At 33.8% G+C, this 26,931-nt stretch overlaps 2 protein-coding genes across 6 annotated transcripts; both read left to right on the top strand.

Annotated features, from left to right (window-relative positions):
- Positions 1-4,401: 4,401 nt before the first annotated feature.
- LOC129799743 (serine/threonine-protein kinase OSR1) lies at positions 4,402-15,698 on the top strand. Of its 5 annotated transcripts, none has more exons than XR_008751540.1 (3): positions 4,416-5,340; positions 10,368-11,375; positions 15,197-15,698. XR_008751540.1 is itself a non-coding variant. In XM_055843922.1 (2 exons), the coding sequence occupies exons 1-2, from the start codon at positions 4,640-4,642 to the stop codon at positions 11,254-11,256; spliced, it is 1,590 nt and encodes a 529-aa protein (XP_055699897.1). In that variant the 5' UTR covers positions 4,402-4,639; the 3' UTR covers positions 11,257-11,435. The 5 variants fall into 5 exon arrangements, 1 of the variants encoding a protein (XP_055699897.1); XR_008751538.1 differs by having other exon boundaries at positions 15,194-15,698; XR_008751541.1 differs by having other exon boundaries at positions 10,368-11,384.
- On the top strand, positions 4,402-26,928 carry LOC129799750 (E3 ubiquitin-protein ligase RNF181). The gene is made up of 3 exons (XM_055843937.1): positions 4,402-4,460; positions 26,255-26,596; positions 26,666-26,928. The coding sequence occupies exons 2-3, from the start codon at positions 26,285-26,287 to the stop codon at positions 26,798-26,800; spliced, it is 447 nt and encodes a 148-aa protein (XP_055699912.1). The 5' UTR covers positions 4,402-4,460; positions 26,255-26,284; the 3' UTR covers positions 26,801-26,928.
- Positions 26,929-26,931: the final 3 nt, after the last annotated feature.

Here is a 26,931-nt window from a genome sequence, read left to right as displayed (position 1 = left end):
CTGAGAAAACTTAAGCGTTTTATAATGAGCATATTCTTACAGGAAATTTACTGCTCTACAACATTGCAAAAGACTATTTTCCTCTATCTCGACAGAATTGTGATTTTCGAATCATTTTCTAAAAGTCGATTTTGTGGAGATTCTCAAAATTGCTGGGACAAATTTTTCTCAGTCTTCGTATAATTTGTGACGTTTTACTATCGCAAATGTTAAAAATATCAAATAGACATATTTTTATAGGAAATTTATTCCACTAGAACTTTGTCGAAGATAATTTTTCTCTATCTTAACGAGAAATGTGCTTAAATTGAGCTGTAAGCCAAATATTCCAAAAATAGGGCTCAAAATTTCATTATTTTTTATTTTACATAATCCTTCCTCGAATACCCTGAAACTTTGTAAATTTAAGATGGTTGATGAAGGCTATCTATAATAAAAATTTCAAGCCTCAGTCTCTTTTACTTTAGAAAATAGTGAATATTGAAATTTTTGTTTTGACAAATTTTTCCCCAGTCTCCCCTACAGACTAATTTATCAAAATTGAGCAATTAATAATAATTTATCGAGTTTTCAGACTTATAGAAAATTTTATCATAATTCTGTAATGATATTTCCATTTTTGCGTAAAATTACCCCACGTTGGGGGACTTTCACACAATCTGCCAGAGAGATGAAAACACTTTGCCACAATAGACCAATGAAATGTGAGTGATTTTATGAATCGGCTCAAATCGGTTGAGAACCAGTAAAAGGTAACTTAATGCGAAAGTACTTCTGAAGTTCGAGCATTTCGAAAATCCTGGATGCTTTATCACCCCATTTTTCCAATTAATCATAAGGTTCCGCTATAACTAAATTTGAGAACGATCCTATAGGTAGGATCTAAGTTATTGTAAATAATTTTTGTTTAAATTTTAAGAACAATCAAGTTCCTCAAATTCAAGCATTTGGGGGGTAATGACATCTTCAGAATTCAAAAAATCGAAAAATCAAAAATTTAGAAGTTTTTATGCAGATAGTGGGTACATTTTTTATCGTTTACTTGCTTCTTAAGTGTTTCCTGTTGGCTTTTCCAGCCGACTTGGGTGGAGTAGCTTGGAAGAAATCTTAAATTCTCACATAAAATAGATTTCGAAAAATCACAAAATTGTTAATCACGTCATAATGGCACTGACACACCTTTTCAGTATAGTGTAATTCAATCGATAGAAATCTTACTTCTTAGTCTTTCAAATATTTGTCTCTTTTCATCAAATGAAAATCGGAATATCAATTTCATTTTCAATTTCAATTTCAATTTTCATTTGACAGAAAGGGACAGCTAGGGGAAAGTACTCTCCCTTCTAACGTTCATGCCTTCGAACAATGTGATTTTTTTTCTAAGACATATACATTTCTATTAAATATTAGTTGGCTTATCAACAATTGTTGATAATTCCGTGATAATTTAGTGTAAATCTCTTATGAAAAACAAAAGAAATTCACATTATTCGAAGGCATGAATGTTCGAAGGGAGAGCACTTTCCCCTACATCTGATTTCAGTATGAAACAGTAAGAGATAAAATTTCAATCGAATGAATTTCCGAATTTCACTCAATTAAAAAGATGTGGCAGCGCCATAAAGTCATAATTTTATGATTTTTCGAAATCTGTTTTAGGTCATTCAATCATTTTCCTACTTAGCCTTATTGTGACTGACTATCATGGATTTTCGTGATTCATCATGATCGTTGTAATAGATTTCCTTTCCATTTTATGCAGTAATATCCAGAAAACAACAAGGAAAAATTGTTTTTATTCACACATAGAATTGGTGAAATTTGATTTCCTTCACATCTCTTCAAAAAACAATTTGAATTCAATCGTCGCCGTTGTTCAAATTTGAGGAACTTTGACTGTATATAAAAATTAGGGTCTCGTTTCGACAGATCTACGGGATCTACGACTGTCAATGTACTAGAAATAGGGGAAAATGGGGAACTCTAAATTGGATTTTTTCTCATATTTAAAAAAAAACTAATTACTTATTATAATGTAATTTAGCTTCATAATGGTCATGTGGATCTAAATAATATCACGGTACGATCTTGTTCCAATAAAAATAGAAGAAAAGAGCCTATTTTAAAGCTGCTTCAATTCAAAGGTCCCCCACTTTTCGCTACATATATTATAATAACTGATTACTTTGAAAAAGAAAAACAACATCTAAAAGAGGTCCTGAGGAGCTGCTATCAAGCATAGAGTCTTAATGATCTCATAATTCAAATTCTATACACATTAAATTCTTTCCAACATTATTTATTTATATAATGTAATTGCCTAAGGAAGGAATTTAGCGACTTCATCAGAACAGAATTCAAATCAGAACAGATCAATGAAAAAAGTATTTTCAAAATCAACGCGAGAGAAAAAATAATAACGAAACACAACTTAGTAGAAACTTGAAGAAAGTGTAAGAGAAAGCGTGCATCGGAAGATTAAAGCTTCGGACAAGTCGATTTTTTCATTAATGGTTTCATCTATGACTTTTTTCAGGAAATTTGAGCCATTTGACTAATAAATATTAGAATAATATTATAAATGCCCAACGCACATTAACTTTTGTTTGTAAACATGTTTTTAAAATTTCCTGTAAGAGAGAACGAGATAACTATATCTACATTTCATTCACTCTCACAGGAAATTTTGAAAAAATGTTTACAAACAAAATGTATTGTGCACTGGGCATAATGCCTCAAAATAATAAAAAAAAAAACATATTGAAAAAAATGAGTTGTTCGAAGCTTCAGTGTCGTCTGAAGAAGCACGCTTTCCATAAAACGAAAATACGATAAACGGTGAGCAAAAAAAAACTGTAAGAGACATTAATCGTACAGTTTTTTTTACTCACCGGTTATAGCATTTTCGTTTTATTTCTTTAATTTTCTTATATTATTTTCACCTAGTGCCACCGAGTATGAGATAAGGTAATCGAGAAATTACGTAAGAATTGCAATGAAAATGCGTAATTTAACGAAATACAGCGAGAATTTTACTGTCAATGTAATGTTTTTTATATATTTCTGAATAAATGTACCTCTACAATATATAATATTTTAAAAACTAGGCACTTTCTCCTAGTTTTTAAAATATAAATGCGATGAGTCACATTTATTGAAAAATATAGGAAAAATTTAGTCATTACGAAGCTTGGGATCGCACGAAGCATGGACACATTCCCCTAATTGAAGTTCTTAATCGAAATTTAATAGTTTTAACCGTTTCAACGCAAAATTGTTGAAAATCCAACAACGTTGTTAATAATTCAACAACTCTTGTATTACAGACAAAATTGTTAAAAAAATATATTTACGACTATTTGTAGTGGAAATTTTCAATATCAATTAATTATTAAACTGGGAGCAATCTTCTTACAATAGTGTGAGCGGCAGTAAAAAAGGTAAATGAAAAAAGAGGAAAAGCAAAGGAAAAATGAACAAATGAAATGTTCAAAAACTCAATAAACTAGCCTAATCTAAAAATATACTCTTAAATTTTACACACTCTGCCCACTCTGCTTTTTAACAATTAAAATGGCCGATTTAACACTATTATTGTGTTAAAATTTCACACATTGAGATTTTTTTATGGACTATTTGACAACGTAATGTCTTTTCTTAAAATTTCGTATTTACACGAAGAATATTCCAAGATCTTACCAAAATGCAATTCCTTATGGGATTGATAAGTCGGAATATGCAATATGATTTTTATTATTTTACCCAGATTACAAGACATGACATGAATACAGAATAGATAAAACGGAAAGGAAATGCGAAAAGCCAATGCCAAGAAACAAGTAAAAACTAAATAGAACAAGGAAATAGAATAAATAATAAAATCGAATTCAAGGGTTTATTTTGTTTTCCCTACGAAACGACCAAAAAAGCGTAACAAGCAGGACATACAATTACATTCGGAAGTAGTGTACAGATATAAAGAGGTTTTTCGTGGAAGTTCATAGGAAATCTTGGATCTTGTGAACACGTTTTTCTCAAATCATCCATACTCCCCCTCTCTTTGTAATAAACTATTTTATATTATTTTTTTTCGCAAAAATATGCTGAAAACACATTTGAAATGCATTTGAAAATCTTTTGAATAATTTTCAATGTTCAAACTCTGGAAGAACTAAGACGATTAATATATTAATAATTGTTATTATTGTTTATAATGCAGTACAAAACCATGCGAATGTGCTTAATACGAAAATGAAGGTGTTAAGAAAGCGACACCTCATTCCAAACGAATTTTTGATTTTAAACGCATGGCGCCTTGTGGTGGCGCCCACCGCCTACTCAACCCACAGCATTTTTCCACACGAAAACTGACAGCATTTAGCAGCGCCACCAATGGCTAAATGGTGTACTTCAGGAGTGTGGTTATGTCTGTTGAATTGAAACGTCAGACGTGGTGACTGGTGAGTGCAATTAAAATTAAAAATCTCTCATTTAATCGATTATATCACACGGGCGGTGGAGAAATCACACGCGAAAATATCTAGCGCGTTGGTGTGACACGAGATAGTTGACCCAGTGCCACGGGGATTGTGTGTTTTGTGCGTGTTTGTCGAGTGTGTCTCGTGACTTACTGTGAAAAATGTCCAATCCCTCTGCCTCCTCCGCGAGTCTGGTGACGATGGGGGCGCCATCGTTGCCCACGGTGCAATCCCAGGCATCACTGACTGGGGCTACTGGGGGCGGTGGTGTGGCTGTGGGCTGGCCCAATAGCAAAGATGATTATGAGCTGAAAGAGGTGATTGGGGTGGGGGCCACGGCAGTGGTTCACGGTGCCTTCTGTATTCCCCGGAATGAGAAATGTGCGATAAAGCGCATCAACCTGGAGAAGTGGAACACCTCGATGGATGAGCTGCTGAAGGAGATCCAGGCCATGTCGAGTTGCAATCACGAGAATGTCGTGACCTACTGTACGTCATTTGTGGTGAAAGAAGAACTGTGGCTGGTGCTGAGATTACTGGAGGGTGGTAGCCTCCTGGACATCATCAAGCACAAAATGAAGACAACCAACTGCCGACATGGTGTCTTCGATGAGGCCACCATAGCCACAGTACTCAAGGAAGTCCTCAAGGGGCTCGAGTACTTTCACAGCAATGGCCAAATCCATCGGGACATAAAGGCCGGCAATATCCTGATGGGGGATGATGGCACCGTGCAAATTGCAGATTTTGGGGTGAGTGCCTGGCTGGCTACAGGGCGGGACATGTCGCGTCAAAAGGTGCGTCACACTTTTGTTGGAACTCCCTGTTGGATGGCCCCAGAAGTCATGGAACAGGATCATGGGTATGCAATTAATACGGTTTTGTTTTCTGAAATTTAAAATTTATTAAATTTTCCAAAAGTAACTTTGATTTGTTTTAAATATTTATTAATAAAAATATTGTTGGGCAATAGCAAGACAAATCCCTGAATAATATTAAAGGTTATGTTAGAAAATGAGAACATAACCTAAATAGACATTTTTAATATCAAAACTTCTCTCGATTACAAGTAGCAAAATTTCTTTGCACTTTTCAGAAATTAAAATCTTATTATTTGACTTTCCGGTTATATTGAATTATTTATTTAAAGAAAATGGAAATATTGGAAAAGCTAACTTCAATTTGAGGTTACGAGAATTTAGTACAAACGTAAAAACCTAACCATTTTTTTCTATGCGCAAGAAATTTACAAACTCATGACTATGACAATTCAAGATTTTTTTGTTGTTAAACCTTTAAATGATAAACTTTAAATGATTAATAATTTTGTGTAATTACCTAAGAAGCAAAATAGCTGCCTATAGAACCAAGTATTAAACAAGTCTTTTAGTGTACTTTTAAGACTTAAAGTGAGAATTTTCTGTTGAAATTCCTATAAAAGCTCTTAAGATCTTTAAGAGTGCGCCACTTTACTTATAATAATCTCAGTAATGGAACCAAGAGCGTTATAAGCAAATAAAAAGGTTTTTGGTTCTATAATGCCTTACTTAAGGAATTCTACAAGTCTCTTTTAAGAAAAAATTGTTTCTTGGGTAGTAGACTACTTACTCAAAAATTTGATGAAGGCAAACAACCAGTAAAATGCGAAAAATTTTTATTCTAGATAAATTTCCACAAATTTTATTTAATTTTACATTTTGATTAACGGCGAAGTATAATTCCAAGATCAAAGGTTTAAAGATCAGAAAGTGTCTCGGATAGTATGTTGTACGAGAGAATTGGTTCATGCATAATTTTTGAATTTAATTCAGAAATCTTTCAAAGATCTGTCAATTTTTGTTCCAGAAAGTTTTTAACACTAATTTTCAGATTTTTGTTTATTTATCTTTTAAAAAATGCGATATTTGCTAATTTATTAATTTGTTTACGCGAATTTTCCAATGGAGACTTCCTACACCGTATAAATAGGAAGTATTCAAATTTATTACTTCGAATTTATCATTAAGCTGCGGAAAAAAGAGGGTACGATTCACTTTTTTCGTCACAACGGTAACATTTTGAAGTGTAACAATATATCAACATTTTTCATATTAATTTTACACCTTTTAATGGGTAAAATTAACAAGAAAAAGGGTTGCTTTAACCCCTAATACACCTAAAAAGGGTAATACTTACACCGATTTCGGATCAATACCGTAAGATAAATTTAACATTTCCGAAATGTTATTTCGACTACTCGGAATAAGAAACGAATAACTCGCAGTGGGCAAATTTTACATGAAAGCGATTTGAGATTTTATATCCAGAGTACAGGATTTTTGAGATTTAAAATCTCTATAACTTTGAAAATAATTATCTTTCAAGTATAATATTCACAGGGAAGGTAGAGGGTATAAAGAAGTATTCAAAAAACGAATAAAATAATTTTTGTAAAAAATCGAGGTGTTCGACCTTATATTCTGACTTTTTCGGATTTCCCTAAGTGTAGAAAACATCCACAAACCTTAAGAAAAAAGAAATTTTAAAAGTTCCAACAAGTCCATATGCATGTCTAAACGAATTTTCTACGCTATTCTATTCTATTATTTACAAAATTTTAATGCATAATTAACCAACATCAATTTGTTAGAGCTTTCAGCTTGTTTTTTATCTATTCTATTTAAATTCCAAAGAGAAAATAACGTATTACGTCTGTGACACTTTCATGATTTTTTTTAATTTGCTTTATACTGACCTATTAATTTCTAATTAAACATAATTATAAATTAAGTTTTCAAAGGTTGCGCAATTTATACTTTAAAAAAATTGTCGAAATTAAATAATTATGTCAGATTCTCTTATTTGGTAAAAAATGAGTTGACTTGAATTTGAGGCTATGTACGTTTCAACCTTAAAAAAAGTGTAAAAAATTTTCAATAACATTACAGCAAAGTTGCGAGACAAGTACCGAAAGCTAATATTTAGAAGTGCTTTTCTAAATTTTAATCTAAAAGAGTTCCCTCTTTTTAGATTTTCGTGTTCGCTGTTTGTGGTTAGAATTTGTTGCATTTTAAACTAAAAAACAGTAAATAATTATTTATCTCTTGTTGTGACTAAATTTGTCCAAATAACAGATTTAAGCTTCTGCGAAATAAAAATAGCAAGAAAATAGAAAACAAAAATCGATTTCTGGTTCTCTGATTTCTGGCAAATCAGAATCTGAGAAATCTGATATCTGGCATTACCTAAAATTTCTTAAATATCCTTATTTGGCTAAATAAGAGAAAAGAGCACTTGGTATAAATATTGAACCTACTTATTTTAATACAGTAAGTACAGTAGACTCTCGCTAATTCGGCTATTTTAAGATCGGGGTACTTTTTAATTCAGGCAGCAGTTACATTTGAAAAAAGTTTGTTGTCATTTTTCGTGATATTTACAATATATTTGAGTATGCAAACTCAATAGGGTAAGTGTGCCAAATTTGGGCATAGTTGCATATAAGCACCGAAGTCCTAAGTTTGAAATGCAATATTTTTAATTCATATTAATATTTTTTGTTACTTCCTTTTCGGGAGGGCTGTGTGGAACCTTGAAAACTAGTTTATCATCTTTGTTTTCTTTAAATCACTTCCTAAAATATTGAAAAATTAATAAAAATATGGACATTGCTTTGGGTAGTATTCCGGCCACTGAGTGATATTCCGGCCACCTTTTTTCTGACCACCTTTTGTGACGCAACGGATAGAAAATTTCAAAACGTCAAACGGAACGAGTTTAATATTTAGTTTAATACGTTTATATGACCCACAAGTCCTGAGATCTTCCGTGTAATTTGTCCTGAAGACCTGAAGAGTAGCATCTCAAATTTACGCGCAGATTCCCGTAGCAATTTGCCCTTCCTGAACTCTTCCAATACCTTTTCCGCATCATCTTTTTCATAGAAGCGATGGTTTTTTCTCTGGACATTGTAGAACTCAGAAATTGAAAAAAAAAACATAAAATGAAGAGAAATTTAGGAAGGCAAAAGATTTTGCCGGAATAGGTAACACTACCTCACCGGAAACACGCTCACTATATACTTTTTTACGCGAAATACAGAATCCAGCTGGGAAATTTTACCCGAAATTTAAAAATTGATTCATTATTAACATAAACAGAAACAATCTTTAATGAAAACTAATCAATTTTCATGAAAAACACCGAAGGAAAACCTCTTGCACTTCACCTCAAATCGGAAGACTGCTAGAAACACAATCGATCTATCACATTTTTTGTAAGACTCTTTCCATACTAAGTTTTTACAACGCAATTTAAATTCAAATTATACCTAAAAATTAACGGTCTTTGTGTTAATACATCCTAAAATGTATAAATATTTAAAAGCAAAATGAATTCATTGACTCTTTGAAGATTACATACATAATTTTAATTAATTTATTTGCATGGCCGAAATTTGGCACACTTACCCTATGTGTATGCAGATGAATAAAAAGTCGTTGCATTTCTAAAAGTTTGTTGCCCAAATTTCTCTCTAATTCGGGTGACATTTTAGTCACAATTGCCCGAATTCTAGAATATTTCAGGTTATGTTTGACATAACCTCAAAAGAGGTTATTTAATTACCGTGAATTTCCAAATTTAATTAAAATTGTAACTATTAATTCGGTATTACCACAAATTGAAACCGACCGAGACTGCCATCGTTAGACTAAATTTAGAAAAAAAAATTAAGAGTTATAAGAATAAATATTGAGAAGTCACAGAAAATTCAGGATGAGTTAGATCTGAATGATATAAATTTCACAGATAAGCTTATGAAAAATTAGTCTACCCAATGTAAAAGGTAGCTTCTGATGCCAGCCCTTATTTTTCAGACTTTAATAATACTCTAAAATTGTTTTAAATGGGACAACTAATTATTATTTTGAGGTTATAAAGTGTAATATATTTTAAAATTCAAATTATTATGCTCAACGCACAATAACTTTTGTTTGTAAATACGTTTTAATAATTTCCTATGAAAGAAAACGAGATAACTAGATCTCTATTTCATTCACCCTCATTGAAATGTCAAAAACATGTTTACAAAACAAAAGTTATTGTGCGTTGGGTATTATACATCAATTTTCCTTTTCATTCATGGCTCTTGATCACAAATTTCTATGAGCTGAGGATTAAAAATTTTGCCTTATTAAATATTTCTTGTACTTTTGAGGTTAGGTTAAACATAACCTTTGTTTTTTTTTTAATCAACCCATTGCAAATAAGAGATTGATGCATTTACTGAATGAATCATAATCTTTCGGATTTTAATGCATGAATTATTAGGAGAAACTGGGGCACCACCAAACACGGGGTAGCACCAAACACTAATTTTTATTTCTAAACTACTTGGACTATCTCGACCATTTCTTCAATGGACAAGCATCCCTATAGTGCCTATAAATTCCTATAGGCCTTGCCTTCAGAAGTCGACTATCTGATTAAAAAATCGCAGTGTTTGGTGCTACCCCGTGTTTGGTGGTGCCCCAGTTTCCTCTATAGTTTAATGCATTTAACTTTCGACTTGAATGATATTCACACCAAGATTTATTTTATTTTATCAATGTGATTTACTACACATGATTCTATTACGCGTTTTGTGTTGTCTTATCAGAATAATATTTGCTGTAACCGGCCCAAATGTTATCATTCGTTTTTCTTTTTTTTACAACTGAAGGGATTGTTTTGCGATTGTAACCAAAAAAAGCATTACAAGATAATGAAAGAAAAAAAGAAGGAAATTTTAAATTTCAGTAAAAATGCCCTTTTTAAATATTATTTCGGTGAAATTGAAAAATTAGAAAAAAAAGAAAACCAAAATTTCACCGTAATGTTGAGAAAATTGACACGGAGGGTCATCCTTAGGTATGACTTCAAGGCGGACATCTGGTCATTTGGTATCACAGCCATTGAAATGGCTACGGGCACGGCGCCTTATCATAAGTATCCACCCATGAAGGTGCTGATGCTGACGCTTCAGAATGATCCGCCCACCCTAGATACGGGTGCAGATGAAAAGGATCAGTATAAAGCGTACGGTAAGACTTTTCGGAAGATGATTGTTGAGTGTCTGCAGAAGGAGCCATCGAAACGACCCACGGCCAGTGAGTTGCTGAAGCATCCCTTCTTCAAGAAGGCCAAGGATCGCAAGTACCTGACACAGACGCTTCTGGCCAATGGGCCGTCTATGGAGACGAGAGTTATCAAGGCGGCCAAGAGGCAACCTGGAACATCCGGGAGATTGCACAGAACCCTGACTGGGGAATGGGTGTGGTCGAGTGAAGAGGAAGACAATGGTGGTCCCAGTAGTAAACACTTCAGTGACTCCGAAGATGAAGATCGGCCTATGAATCGTCTGGAATTGGTGCATTCATCAGATAGTGAACGTGAGGAAGTGTCTGAAGTGTCTGAGCAGACGGCAACTGTGTCACAGACAACGGAAGCCCTTCCAAATGACTTTCCGCCAGTGAACTTAGTGCTGAGGATGCGGAATACTAATCGTGAACTCAATGATATCCGTTTTGAATTTGCCGTGGGCAAGGATTCAGCTGAGGGAATTGCGACAGAATTGGTGGGAGCTGGACTCGTGGACAGTCGGGATATTGTTGTGATGGCGGCAAATTTGCAAAAACTCATTGATAGTCGCCACAATACGAAAACCGTCACCTTCCTCCTCAACTCTGGCTATGGAGCCACTGAGACGCCCGATGAGAAATCCCTGATTGGATATGCCCAGATATCAGTTACGGACTAATGGCCTGACAAGTGTCTCTGTCTCTTGAGTGCCTCTTTTCCCGGTGAAGAGAGTCCCCCTCCCCTCCTCCTCCTCCTCCTGAAACCCCCAAAAACAAATGAAAACAGTAATCCAAGGAGGTATAAATAGTCTGTGTCTCCCAAAAGAAGAAATAAAACAAAGTGTATTTATAACCCTGACTGAGCTTTTGGCGATTAATTCAAGTTCAGCTTTAGTCAAGTTCAACTTAATCCGAGAAAGCATTATTATCCACTGAAAATTATATTCTACAGGGTAATTCAGAAAAATTACAGTTGAATTTAAACGGATGATATTTTGAATTTGAAATTCAGTTCTAAAAGAAATTTAAAGAATTTTAGTACTGAATTGATAAGAGTACTAAATACTACTATTATCAATTGGACAAAATGCCAACATTTCGTCATTTATTTAATATGAAAAAAAAGGTTACAAAGTTTTTAGTACAAGGAGACAAAAAATCCACGAAGTACTAAAAAGATACACCGATTTTTTCCGTCTTTTTTTTTCACCTTGAAAACTTATTGCCAAATGGCAAGAAACGTTCTTTGTATTTCCAACAACACGTTTTGAATTTAAAAGAAAAATTCACAAAGTTTTTATTAACAAGAAGTGCAGATAATCTTCACGAAGTACTAAAAAAAAAATTTAGAGTCTTCTGTCTTGAAAACCTATCAAATGTCGAAGAATGTTCTTTGTATTTTCCATATCGTTACTTATTTAAAAAGAAAAACTGCATAGTTTTTAGTACAAGGGGTGCAGCATAATTCGACGAGGTACTAAAAAACACTGATATTTCTATATCTTTTCTGCTTTGAAACTTTTTAATAAAATGGTGAGAAAAATTCTTCAGATTTACAAGACCTCGTTATTTGTTAAAAAAAAAAGAAAAATAAGCAATATTTAGTACAAGAGGATCAGAGAAACATCCCAAAGTGCTAAAAAAAAAATAAACAGATTTTTCCATACTTTTTTGCATTGAAAACCTGTAATCAAATAATTAAAAACGTTCATTGGATTTAAATTAAAACGTTTCGTTTAAAAAATTTAAAAAGATTATAATATTTTTAGTACAAGGAATGTAGGTAAACTCAGCAAAATAGTAAAACACATATTTTTCTGTGTATTATTTGTCTTAAAACTTTCTAGCCAAATAACGCGCACGGGACGTTCTTTGGATATTGTTTAGAAAAAAAGAGCTTATTGATTCCCGTGAAGTACTAAGAAAGCACAAGGACTTTTCCCTGTTGTTTTTCACTTTAAATTACTTTGTTCAAATGGAGAGAAACGTTCATTGGATTTCTAACGTGTTGTTATTTCTTTAAAAGGAAATAGTTGTGAAATTTTTAGTACAAATGCAACAGGTGAATTCTCCGAAGTACTAAAATCTATATTGGATGCTCGGTCAGTAGATTAATTTTTGAATAACAAGAAACACGGATTTGACCTAGATCCTTCTCCTCCATTATTACTTGGACAACGTTTCGGAGCTTGTTGGCCCCTTCCTCAGGTCTACAATGTATAACATTTAACAGGATAAAATATAATAAAATATACTGTTACGAAAGAAGGGGAGTGGGTACCCCTTCTTCATAAGAAAAACACCCTGACCCCAGATTCTCATAACAATTGAGTGGAGGAGCAACGCTGTACAGAGAGAAGGTCCAATTAAAAGATTTATCATCTCTTTTTCTCTTTATTTTCAATTCGTCGACATACAGCATTGGTTTTCTCTTTTTCTCTGGCGGTGATAATGGGAGCATCCATTGACCTTTCCTGCCTAGCAAGGTTTGACAGTGAGGCCTCTGAAGGGCGTGTCCAAGCTTCTCTTTGGGGGACTCGATGAAGGGAGACTCTTTTCCTTTCACTCCTTAGGGCCTAGTGTTGATCCGTACAGGTGTTGCTTCTCCAGGGGCCCTTGAAGACATCCGAACCGGAGGTGTCATCGGACGGTTTTCTACTTGTTCCGGGCTTCCTTCTTAGGTTTACGGTGCTTACTTAGGCGGCTGGAGAGTACTGCGCGCATGGGATCTGCTAAATTTGGCCCCGGAGGCTTGGCGTGATCTCTCTCCTACTCACTCAGGAAAGGAAGGAGACACGTAGTGGGATGTTGTACTCTACGCTCAGTTGATCCTCTTCTTGGCCCCAGCGGTGATATGACTGTAGCTGATGATCCAAGCTGCTCTCGTTGGGGGGAAGGAGACAGGGAGCGGAATAATCAACGCTCGGTCCATCCTTCTCTCTCTCCTGACGATTATGGCGCTTCTCTAGAGATCCAAGCTATTCCTCGCTGGGGGGGGGGGATTGAGAGCGGGAGGCCCATCGCTTCGTCGATCCTTCTCTCTTTTCCTGGAGTGATGCTGATGCTATGGAGATTGATGGTGATGCTCTTCTCGCCTTGGGGAATCTCGTGGTCCTTCTCTTACGTTGAGATGAAGCTTTTTCATGCCTGGGGATAGCTCTTCTAGCGTACTCTCTGGATTGATTCCTGTTTCCCGCCAATGTTTCACCATTCATGGTGTGTAGTTGACGACTTCTCTCTGTCCCTCAGTCAGTCGGGCAGCCTCCCGGCGTGTGGTGGTTTCCTCCATATCCAGTTGAGCAGCATCCCGGCGTCTGGTATATTCCTTGTGCCTTCAGCGACCAGTCGGGCAGCCTCCCGGCGTGTGATAACCGTTTTCCTTCGCTGGGTAAACGGGCAGCCTCCCGGCGTGTGATGCCTTCGTTTCCCACGGTGTCCGCTGGTGATGGCTGCTGGCTAGTCGCTGGATGTCTGCAGGCTGGTCTTCTTGGCTGATCCACTGAGCTGGTCCTCCTGATTGGTCCCTCTGGGCTGCTCCTGGAGCTCCTTCCCGGCCTATTGGCCGGCGACGAATGTGTTGCTGGAGTTCTGGAGTGCTGCTTATATAGCCCGATTCTAACGGGACCCTTTGCGCACGGCCCCACTCTGCACTGAGTGCGCTTGTGGAGCCACAGTTTCTCGATCAGGAAACTGGATTGTGATCCAGCGCCACCGCATGATAAGCACTCACATTTTTGGCGCGAACATTTGGAGCGTATTTCAAAACTTTAAGAACCGTTGACATGTGAAAGACTTTTCTTGCTTCAAGGGAGAGCCAATTTCGTAACAATACTTTGCATGTAAGAGAAAAGTTATTAGAAAAATGTTGGAAGAAAATTGTTAATTATATTTTATCCTGTTAAATGTTATACATTGTAGACCTGAGGAAGGGGCCAACAAGCTCCGAAACGTTGTCTGAGTAATAAAGGAGGAGAAGGATCTAGGTCAAATCCGTGTTTCTTGTTACTAAAATCTGTGTTTCTAGTACTTTTTTTAATAAGTTTTTAATTGTTTATGAGATATTCCGTGAGGAAACTGCATGAATTTTCTCACGATATTTAAAAATTCCTACAATTTTTCGTTATTGTTTCAATTGAATATTGTCATTATTTCGATATTGACTTTGTTTTTAAAATCATATCTGTTCTCAGCCCCTAGCATTGGGAATTCTGAATGTCTGATTTAATAATCTCCGTAATAATTTTAAGTACGTATGGACACGGTTCAAAAACTCGTGAATCCTCTGAGAAATATAATGAGAACAGATTAGAACAAATCTGTTCCCAATACCAAATACTGACTTTGGGAACAGTTTGTTTTGAAAACTAACATTCTAATTTTAAGTTTCTTATTTCAGTGATACAAAAATTACTAGAAATATACTGTTCCCAATTTTGAGAACCTAATTTGATTTGGTAACAGATTTAATCTGTTTCTACGATTCATTGTTAGAATTCAAAACAAGCTATTAATACATTTTTTTTTCAATGTTAATTTTTCTGAATAACCCCGTGGAAAATGAGAATGAGAGAAAGAGAGATAATGAGGAGAGTATATTTCAATGTATTTTTGTACCAGTAGAGAAGAGGAATGATAAAAAAGAAGCTAAAACATACAACTATAAAATACTAGAAACAAGCTTAAAGAAGTCGATTGAGAGGCAAGGAGAACTAAAGTTGATTAGTGGTTATTCTTAACCTGGAATAAAATAATAAATAATGAATATAGTGGAAAAGAAACGCATGTTAAATCGATTGCAGAGAGTTAATTTGCAGTGAAATGTTCTTGAGACATGTCTCTCGGAGCATCATTGTACATACCATCTGGGTTGTATTTGCTCAGAGATCGACAGAGAGGTGGGAAAGACACAGTGGAAATAGAGAAAAAAAAATCTATACGCTAGAAAATGTGACGTCGGCTTAATATTTAAATTGTATATTATAGAATGAGTGCAATGTCATAAGAGCGATTTATTTATAGAAATTTATATTGAAGAGGTGTTTTGAGTCTCTTAAAATATATATAAAACAAAAATATTGCAAAATATACCATTTTATTGGGAACTGTTCTTGCTAACACCTGATCTGTGGAATGTTTTAATGGAAATTTCTGCGGAAGAAGACTGGAGATAATAGAATTCTTTTTAAATTTAGATAATATTTTAATGTTGTTTGCAGTTTTTTTTACATTCTCACCAAAAGTCAGGTGAAGGCCGAATTGGAGAATCTAAAAAAAATAATTCCATAGAAATTACCTAGATATCGAAAGATCCGGTAGTTAAAAAATTTATGCAACCTTCTGCAATTTGCTTTTGCTATCTCATTGGGGCAACACGAATAAATTTACTTTATTTTCAGGTGTGAAATATAACTCCTCGTTGACGCAACTACAATGAAAACATTAAATAGATTAAGCAGCACGAGCGACAAACATTGATAGTTCACGGTATTCAATGCTTTTTGGTGTAAATATATTTTACATTTTTTTCATTTCATTTACAAGGAGGCAGTACCGTTTTTCATTAAAAAAAAACTGCCTATCAATTATTATTTTCATAAAACTATTCCCCCTTTAGGAATATTTACTTCAAATATGCATGATTGATTACGATAACTTTACGCCACACCCACTATTTTCGCTATGAATAGCTTCAATAAGCTACATCTTTTTTTATAGAGATTTTTATAGAGATTATTTATAGAGAACAAAAAAATTAAAGGCCCTTAAGTTTTATCAACAAATAAGTCTTAACCTCATTGAATAGAAGTTTTAATTCCAATACAAAAAATACGAATATAAAGTACATTCAAGTAAAGCCAAATGTTTTGCATATGTCTATCTTACTCTTTCGCACTCAAAATTCAATTGAACTAAAATTAATTTGGTGTGATGTTCAAAATAAGAAGAAGAGTCTGAAACAGTAAAATAGACATATCGTAAAAGTCTGAGAAGGAAAGAGATGTGAATTTGGACTACACGAAATTTTTCTGACCTAATGGCTTCGGCACACCTTTTAGATCAGGAAAATTTCATAAAGTCGAAATTCGGATCCCCTTCTTTCTCACATGTTTTGCATATGTCTATTTCATTCTCTCGCACTCTTCTTCTTCTCTTACACATCACTCCAAATTCAATTTAGCTCAATCGAATTTGGTATGCGAAAGAATGAGATAGTCATATGCAAAATATGTGAGAAAGAAGGGGATCCGAATTTCGACTTCATGAAATTTTCCTGATCTAAAATGTATGCTGGAGCCATAAGAGACCAGATTCATGCTTTTAAAATTTTAAATCGAAATTTATTTCAATTGTGAGACTTTGAAACATTCGAGGTAAAACTCAACAAAATTTCATAACAATTAATAACTGAAGTGGAAACGTCAATTTTTTTCTTTTCCATCTGGTTTGTATTTTTTTCTTGGATGAAGAAAAATGGGGAATATTTTGTTAGAAACGATCAATGAAAAATTTGATTTTGATCAGTAATGGTTCCGGCTCACCTTTTAGATCAAGAAAATTTCATGAAATCGAAATTCGAATCACTTTCTTACACGCTTTGCATATATCTATCTCATTCTATCGCACTCTTCATCTTCTTTTAACTCTTTCGTCTCTTTTGGGACTCTGAGTACACAAACAATGTTTTTTAATTATTCAGAGCTGATAGAAATCCGATTCTTCTGGATGATTACAAACTATAAGGATGTCCAAATGTAAGATATTTTTTGTAGGACCTCAATTAATTTCTAAGCTTAGATATTTTTGATCAAAAAATGGTGAATTTGCCTTGCAGCATACGCTGCGAGGTCCGGAAAGAGTTAATCATCACAACAAATTCAATTTAGCTCAATCGAATTTGGAGTGCGAAAGAATGAGATAGACATATGCAAAACGTCTGAGAAAAAAAGGGATATGAATTTTGATTTAATGAAATTTTCCTGATCTTAAAGGTGTGCCGGAGTCATAAAAATGAAATTTGAAATGCAAAAGAGTGGGATTGACATATAGAGCACATATGAGAAGGATGAATGGAAATTATGATTGCATTATGGAATTTTCCCAGTCTAAAAGTTCGGTAAAGAGGTACATAACACGAGGCACACTTGTATAAATTCGAGTTTGTATTTATTATTTATTAATTTTTAACGCACTAAAAACTAAAACTAAATACAAAAATTAACAAGTTTTTATTTATTAACCATTTTTTTTTACTGACAAAAATTTAGTTTTAACTGATGAGATTTAGTTTATTAACTGACTAAAATTGATTTCTTTGTTGATTGAAATTACTGTTTTACTGACCATATCAACGTTTTTACTTATTCTACTTATTTTTAATTTACTCTGTTTTTAACTTTTATTTACTGATCATTTTTACCTATACTGACCACAAATGTTATGCCCAGCGCACAATAACTTTTGTTTATAAATATGTTTTCAAAATTTCCTATGAGATAGAGCGAGATGACTAGATCTAGATCTCAGTCATTCTCATTGAAATGTCAAAAACATGTTTACTAAACAAAAATTATTGTGCGTTGGGCATTATTCTCATTTACATGAATGCAGTAGTTTTGGAAGTATTTTTTTTTTAATTATACTTCCGGCACATATTTTAGATAAAAAATCATAAAATCAAAATTCGCATCCCTTTCTTTCATAAACGTTTCGTATCCCACCTTTTCGAACTCAAAATTGGATTGAACTAAATTGAAGTTGATGTGATGGTCGAACAAAGAATAAGAATAGAAAGAAGAGAAGCAGAAACAAATAAAGAAAAAGAGAAAGGGATGTTAATTTTGGTTTTATGAAATTTTCTACGAAAATGTACCGTTTAACTCTTTCGCGTCTTTAGGGTAATGTCATGACTCGGGGAAAAAAGTTTTTTTGGGTATTTACATTAATTGAAATCTATCTGTTCGTGCACGACATCATAATAGAAGGATGTAAGATTCTTGGCTCATTTTCTCAAGACTCCAGTTAGATTTCAATTAATGTAAATAGCCAAAAAGAAACTTTTTTCCCCGGGTCATATATGACCCTAAAGACGCGAAAGAGTTAAGTACAAATTTAACGCATTAGCTAACAGAAAATTTAGTTTCTTAACGCCACATGAATACCTATAAACTCACAGAAAAAAAATTTTTTTTTTCAAAAACCGCTTTCAAAAATCAGGACCCAACAGATGAAATATTTTATTTAGTCTGCTATTTTCAACTTCCCCCTACGCCTCTGGTTCGGTACAGTAAGAATTTCAATCAATCTATTGGATGTTTCAGAAACCAGAATCTCTTATTATAACGGTAGTCCGGTTATTAGAGAGTTTAATTTCATTAATTTCCCAAAAAAAAACAACTCTGTGCAGAATACAGCAATTCATGGTTTTTATAAATTCTCAATCAAGATTGGACAATGATTTCAAGAATTATTTTCCCGGGACATGAATAAGCAATGGGCATTTCACATTAAGAATTGATATGGTCCTTGAAAGTAAACTCTCTTATTAAGAATTACAAATCTTAAAAATGGTTCCTAATTTTTCATCAAAAGAATTATACTTCACGTAGTTTTTTTATACGATTTGTAAATTATCCAATTAACAAGGGGGAGATATTAGGGTCGGGAGTGGTGTACAGGTAAAAATGAAGTGCTTGGAATAAGATTAATGAAAAGTGGCTTTGAAAATTTAGAAATAGGGATTTATTCTTCGAAATATCAATTTTATTTTAAAGGGTCTCTAATATTGATGCCAATATTGTGAGAATCCTAGTAGAATAAAATTTGTGGATAGCAATTGAAGAAACTGTTAAAATGTCGGAAAACAATAATTAGATCGTATTTCGCTATGTAGAAAGGCTTGGAAGTGTTTAAAAGTTCGGCACGTAGGTGCCACATTCTTTCACTCAAAGGAAAAAGCACAACTTTATGATTGTGGCCATTTTTCTCCTGATATGTTGCGATAAAAAAAATCTTTTTTGCGGATCGATTGGCGACAGGTGATGAGGAATTGATCTAATACAACAATAGCGAAAAAGATCCTGGAAAAAATATCCAAGCTTGTTGCAAAAGTTGATTAGGAATCATCTAAAACTTTTCCTAAGAGTGCAAAATGTTTTAATTTTAAAGAATTTTGAAACCAGAGAGAGAATCAAGCTCAATAAAATGTGAAGATATGTCTGAAGTGCTGAATTAGTTGTTGCACTCGTACTTTTGAACTCTTACAGACTTTCCAGCATAGTTTCAATAATTACAAACGACAATACATATTTTTCCAAAAGTAGCTTCACAGCTTCTTAGGAAAATTCAAAATATGTTGATATCCCTTCGTAAAACGCAGATAATATTAAAATATTGAAAGTATGCAAGAATATCTGGCGCAAGAAATTCAAAATATAAGCAAAATTTTAAAAAAATATGTGTATAAATAAATTTCTTGAGATTTTTTTTAGAATTTCCTTATTAGATTTTTCATCATAATAAATAAATTATTCATTTCTAAGTATAAGAAGTGCATGAAGTGCAAGAAGTGCTGGAAGTATTGCATTATTTTCGAGAGTGTTGCGAAGTTCTGAAAGTGCGAAGGTCTCTTCCATACAAATCGTGGAAGTGCCTGGAAGTGGTGTACACATTTTCACCCAAATATCTCCCCCTTGCCAATTAAACATGTCTTCTTTTCACTGCACAGATAAAATCGGTTAGGTAGTTAAGTGCCTAGCACTTCCTAAATTCAATTGATTTTTTTGCAAGTTCTTATTGTTCAGGGTAGCTTAGGGTAAGGGCACCAAATTTCGGCATAGTGCAATGCAAGCGCTAAAGAATGTCTGAAATGTAATATTCTTAATGCAAATTGATTTTTTATTACTTCTTTTTAAGTAAGTAAGTAAGTAAGCTTTGGGTAACATATCGGACACCTTGATTCTCATCTCGCTCGTTGAAGCCACATCTTTTTTTTCTTTGCATCGTATAATCTTAAGAGTTTGCAAAAACTAAAATTGCATGGAAATTTGAGGAACAAAAGAAGTGGCCGAAATTGTAAGCTGGCCGAAATTTGGTACAGTTAAATTCAAGGGGGCGTTTCTTAAATTTTTATAAGATGGAACTAACTCCAGAATTCTGATGCTTGTGTCTGATATTTTCGCAAGTGAGATTTTTAAACTAAACCCTGTTTTCTTACCTTTTCTTGTATACAAGGATAGGATTGTCAATTGAGTTCCTTGTGAAATTTAGTACAGTGGAGTTGGATGCGGTTCCAACAATACCTACAATCCCAAAAAATTTCGAATGTCTAAAAAATATTTTGAACACGGAATATTTGCACCAAAGCTAGAGTTCTGAAGCAACTAATTCTTTGCAAACGGGATTAATACCTAAATAAAATTTATTTAATTTAAAATTATTCAATTAAGGAAAATCAAAATTATTATGTTAAATTATGAAAGGCTTATCCTGTGTTCTGCAGATTTATATTTAAGTTTTTTCACGTTTTGTGATTCGAATTCTTTACGTTTCCAACATTTGTTATGAAAATTAATTAGATAGTGGTCTCCAGTTTTCTTCCATCTATTTTTCAACGAAGTATTTGTTGTTCAATTTTCATAAACAATACTAAGAAATATTGAAGATAAAATTTTGAAAATATTGACGGAGAACTTTGCATTGTTTTACTTAACAGTGTATTCCCCACAGTAAATCATGAGGGAGGATATTTTGCCAAAATGTTTATCGAAATGAGAATAAATTTTGCAATAAATTATTTTATTTTTGCAAACACACATACAACTCAAGAATGAGATTTTACTGAGAATTGAAATTATTGCCAATTAACATAAATATTTAATTACAATTTTCGCCAAGTATGAAAATGGGTGACGATTGTTAACAAAAAAAAAGAACAATTTGTCTCTGGCTGAACGTGACGAATGTCTTATTGAACTCAACACCAACGTTATTTTATTTTTTTTAGCAGACAGCGTAAAAATGAATTAGTTTTCTTATTTTCTGTTTCTTTGACGAATCCACCTTCTGCATCGAACGGTTCAGCATTTTATTTTCTCTTTTTTTTTAGCTAAAAAAAAGTGTGTGAAGTGAAGGAGAAAATTTGTTGTATTAATAAGTTTGTTTGATATTCTTTTACGAGAAAAGATTGTTTTTTTTTAGAAAAAATGGCGATATTACTTGAATTTATTTTCTTGGCAATTTATGGTCTTGTGAACATTCTTTGGGTGTGGAAATGGCAAATGGAGAGTCTTGGAAGATGAGGTAGCATAAATACAATCCCATTTGAAATATTCATTGATTTCCATGTAATCCGTGTGAATTCTTAAACTCTGAAGAAGAACAGAAAAAAAACGATAAGAAAAATGCCTCACCAAATTGAAATGACAGCGCCCCTCAAACGAATTGTGCCCAATCGAAGTCATTTGATTAATTTATTCTGTGTACGCTTTTATTAGTCACAAGAAATTTCTTCTTGTTAACAATTTTGTGAATTAACTACAATATCGTTTATTTATTTTTCTCCAAACATGCGGGCAACCATTTGACCCTGTGTTGCTTTTTTTTATCTGAAAGCCTATAAAATTGATTCAATGGTAATTTCCCTTTAAAAAAAACCCTAATCAACATAATTTTCTAATGGATCGCTTTTCTGCAAAAAAAATTGCTGAATACACCCAAGCGCCGGCGGTTAATTAAATTGTATCAAATTCAACCGACGCGAATTGTTTGAGTGTGTGTGTGGCATTGCAAGGCGTAAAAGGGCACGTGAGGTGCTAATAGTTCAAATTACCTGAATTTTTCACACTCTCGTGCAGAAGCACCGAAGAATTTCTTCTGTGGATGAACTGAGTTGATTTTTTTCTAGATAAAGCGTAGAATTTCAAAATCTTTTAAATCTTAAATTGAATTCGTGTTTGATCATCAATACTTTTAATCTACGTATTATTAAAAACTATTCGAAAAAAATGCTGATAGTCGTACCGTAGTAATTCACCTTTATGTGGTCAAGGGACGATGGGGCAGTCTCAGGCTTAATTTTGGTGTATCCAGTGAGATTCAGTTAGGTTTAGGGCAGGCCTGAGCTAAAATAAAAGCCGAAGTGAATTTGGTGGTGCCAGTTGGGATTCTTCGAATTTCGAAATGTCGCGAAAATTCACGTAGAGAAAATGAGAGGTTTTTAATGTTAAAATTGCTTAATTCCTTAAAGTTAAGTCATTTTCACAAAAAAAAATCCTTGTTATAATTTAGTTGATTACAGTTATTTGGGTCAATTGTGAATAATTGTCGATAATACAACAAAAACATTGGGATGAAATTTTGAGCTGGAAGACTCATATTCTTTTGAGCTGTCCCAAAATTCAGGATAGGTTTGAGAAAAACCCTTTTGTACAACACTATTTTGGTTAATAAGGAATGCAAAAGTATGTATTACAAGAAGGGACACGACCTGCTAATAAGGATAAAATAGAGAAGAAAATATTTTGTCGCATTTCAGAGATTTTTTGCAATCGCAGCGCCGCCAGACGTTTGTCAAGTGAGTTATTTGTTTCTCTATCTCTCTCTAGAGTTGAATTGAGCGCAATTTAGGAAGCTTGTCATTTGAAATGATATTTTCTTTAAATTTCTTGATATTTCCGCAAGATCAAGTAAAAGGGTGTTTAGTGAACAGCTATCCGTCTTCCGACAAAAATACCAAGAAGACAATTTATTTTCATGAGAGTTTTTCTTTCTATTATGTCTTTTTTGGCGCAAAAATATTCATCATGGCACCGTGATCGTGAATAAGCGGGATTAGTGTTACCAGCACATCTATCTGCAGTTTCCATTAGAACTATCAATACAAAATTTCCAATACTACACGACTTTTAATAAGCACAAGTCTGGTTTAGGATCAATGAAAATAGTAGCAATAATCCCTGAATTGCATTGGTCTGTGACGAGGAAAACTAGCTTGGGTCAGGGGGATCGGTGGGTTTAAATTGTTTTTAATCGAAAGCTCTTAGGCTTAGCTACAACATACTAAATTTTGAAATCGATCGATACCGGGCTAAGTTATTCAGAAAACAAAATTTGAGAGTATTCCAAAATGACGGAAGAGGGGGGCATGAGTTTGGATCTGACATCACCTACTTCTAGTCAGCCATCGTTGTTTAACCTTTGCCGAAAACCGCTTGTCGATATCTCTTTCCGTTCTCTTTCCAGAAGCATTTGTACTCCGTACGAGACGGACGGCCGTCCAGGAAAATCGATTTTTAGCACATATGGTATTCGTGATCTATGAGTGTCAAAACGTGTAAATCCAAAATTTGGGCCCGATCTGACGATGTCAGATTCACCTAGGACAACAAAAGCTGAGATTGTAAAGAATCTCATATAAAAAGAGTGTAATAATATCTCAAAATATTTTTATTATGCAAATTTAGATGCATAAATTATCTGAAAATTTGATTAAAAAACCTTTTCTAAGGAGTTTGCTATCTGACTGAAAACGATAAGAAATAATCGAGTAATCCCCTGTAATTTCGAGAGAGTAGCTTATTGGAATACAGTAAGATCTCTTAAATCTGAATCTCTCAAATTCGAACGAAATTGAGATTTAAAATGTCAATTGTGGGATTATGTCAAAATATTCGTGCTGTGGTTGATTGAAAATCTTTTTTATCTGCTGCTTCCTGAATATTTACAAACATTATATAATTATAACATTATAATCGTATAAAATGAAAAGGAAGTACGTTTCAGTGAAAATTTGTGAGAAAGTAATAGCGTTTGAGTCTAAGTACAATTTGATTTAACATAAATTCCGTTAGTTTTTTTAAAACCGTTCGTATTTGGGAGGTAATAATCCAGAGACCACATTTATCTGGAAAAGGCAGCATTTTCAGCATATTTTGCTGAATCGATCAGCAAAAATATGCTGACTGGTCAGAACTTCTCGAACAAAAAGTACTAACCAAATAATATAGAAATGACGCTGAGCGAGTATTGTTTTAAGGTTAGTAGAATTAAATTGAAAATACATATGTTTTCAACTGAATTGAAGTTGGTTAGTATTTGGTGCTCACTTGGAAATATCATTCATAGCTCCGAAGCGTTCAAATTTGGAAGACTCTACATAAGTCATTTTGTTTGAAATATTTTGTTATGCTAAAACACTTCAGAATTTTAAAAATTGAATTTTAACTGTTTAGAATTTACTTTTTTTATACGAAAAAGGTTAATTTGTCCTTTTTAAAAGGTTAAAAGTTTAAAGGTTAAAAGGTAATTTTTCCTTTTTTGGAATCACTGGAATAATCGGAATAATCCTTTGGGTTTATTTTTCAGTATTTTTAATTTATTATATAAAAATTCTTTGTGAAAAGAAAAAATACTGGTTGAACTGAGTGAAGAAAATACTTAGGGTAAGTGTGCCAAATTTCGTCATAGTTGCATGCAAGCGTCAATGCCAAAGTCCCAAGTTTGAAATAATGTAATATTTTTAAAACAAATTGATTTTTTTTTGTTAATTATTTTTAAGGAGTGTTGCTTGCAACCTTGTAGACGGATTATCGTCATTAATTTCTCTAAGATCATTCTTAATAGATTTGAAAATGAATAAAAATGTAGACATAGCTTTGGTGGCATATTTCGGCCACCTTCATTCTCATAGTTCCTTGCTCTTTCGGAATTCTTCCAAAGCCTTTATAACATCATCTCGTTCGTCGAAGTGTCATTTTTTGTTTTTTTTTTTTTTTTGCATTGTAAAATCTACAGAGTAACCAAAAACTAAAAATTCATGGAAATTTGAGGAACAAACTTTGTGGCCGAAATTGTAAACTGGCCGAAATTTGGTACCCTCCTTACCCTAATTATTTTCGAAAATTAAAAGAGCTGGCAGTAATTCGAATCAATCTATCCTTTTAAGAGATCAAAATATGAGAAAATATCCTAAAATTTATTTCGGCTGACGTTTAATCTTAAGTGTATTTTTTTTTTAATTAAAAATTTATTATCAAAAAACGACCATCTGGTAAGAATTTGATTATTTAATTAAATTTTACATAATAAGAATTTCTTGGAACGGCTAATGTTCTTACACAAAATTTAAAAAAAAAATGTTTATTATGGTAAGATTGCCTCTCTTTTAATATTTATCTGCAATCTATAAGGATCTCAACTCTGAATCAATAAGCCAATATTTTGCTTTTTTAGGTTTAGGTTTTTTTCTGAACAAGGCTTTTCCAATTCTGTTGTAAAGAAATAATTTACTTTATCTAAGAAAATGATCACTGGCACTATTTCAACTCGGTTTTGTGCAACTTTGTGAGAGGCTATGGGATGAAAGAGAGTGGGAACTCTTGAAAGACGCATCATCAATTAATAATTTAATTAAATAGTTACGATCACACGACTTCCTCAATGAATCAGTCACAAGACCATCAATTGACATTGCAGCGATACCGCAGCAAGAAGTGCTCGATGAGGTGTCGGACTCCAGGCTAAAGTCCCATGTGAAGGCATCACAAAATGTTAAGAATATAGTTTCTAGAGATTTTTTGAAGAACAATGCGTAGAGAGATATTTTAGAGAAGATGAAAATAAAATGTGAAGAGAAAATCAATGAGATTTCTTTCTGTGAGTCTCTCTTTCTCCCATTCCCAGATCTTGGCATCCCAAAGTCTCTTGGCAGCAATGGCGGACTACTTCGATGAGATGGGATGGGAGCCAGTGGCTCTGGAGGAGACTCAGCAGCATCAGATAATGCTAATGGTGAGGGCATTGCTGGATCATGGGTTTTTCCCCGATGATATGCTCCAGGGAGAGCGTCTTGCACCACCAGCATCGAAGGAGGTGGTTCGAAATTTACCAGAGAGAAAACCCTCTCCTGAAGATGAAAGTTGTTCCATTTGTTTGAAGCCCAATTCTGAACATCCGGATATCTTCAAAATTTTGCCTTGTTCTCATGAATTTCATCAATCATGCATTCTGCCATGGCTCAATCAGGTAAGGATTTTTCATTCTTCATGGATCTTCTAAGGAATTGAGGAATATAATGAGATTTTTCCTGGCCAGACGAATTCCTGTCCTTTGTGTCGTTTCGAACTCAAAACTGACGATTCTGAATATGAGGAGCGAAAAAAATTCCTTCAGCGCCAGAGAGAGCGGGAGGAGGATCTTGAAGGTCTACATAATTCTATGTTTGGGTAATTTGGACATTCCTTGGGGGACTTGAGGCTTTTGGGGAGAATGGGGAGAATCCTATTTTAAAATTACCGGTTGGTGTGTTTGGTTGTAATTTAAATTTGAATAAAATTTAACGGGTGAAACGCAGCAAACTT

Source organism: Phlebotomus papatasi, chromosome 1 (assembly GCF_024763615.1).
Source record: "Phlebotomus papatasi isolate M1 chromosome 1, Ppap_2.1, whole genome shotgun sequence".
Classification (NCBI taxonomy): domain Eukaryota; kingdom Metazoa; phylum Arthropoda; class Insecta; order Diptera; family Psychodidae; genus Phlebotomus; species Phlebotomus papatasi.
The sequence above is the reverse complement of the archived record's forward strand: the minus strand, read 5'-3'. Positions and strand labels throughout refer to the sequence as shown.

Bases quoted from the DNA above. Each gene is read 5' to 3' on its own strand.
- LOC129799750 (XM_055843937.1), top strand. From the start codon at position 26,285: ATGGCGGACTACTTCGATGAGATGGGATGGGAGCCAGTGGCTCTGGAG. The intron at 26,597-26,665 runs GTAAGGATTTTT...TTTCCTGGCCAG, and splicing joins TTCTGCCATGGCTCAATCAG to ACGAATTCCTGTCCTTTGTG.
- LOC129799743 (XM_055843922.1), top strand. From the start codon at position 4,640: ATGTCCAATCCCTCTGCCTCCTCCGCGAGTCTGGTGACGATGGGGGCG. The intron at 5,341-10,367 runs GTATGCAATTAA...GGTCATCCTTAG, and splicing joins GTCATGGAACAGGATCATGG to GTATGACTTCAAGGCGGACA.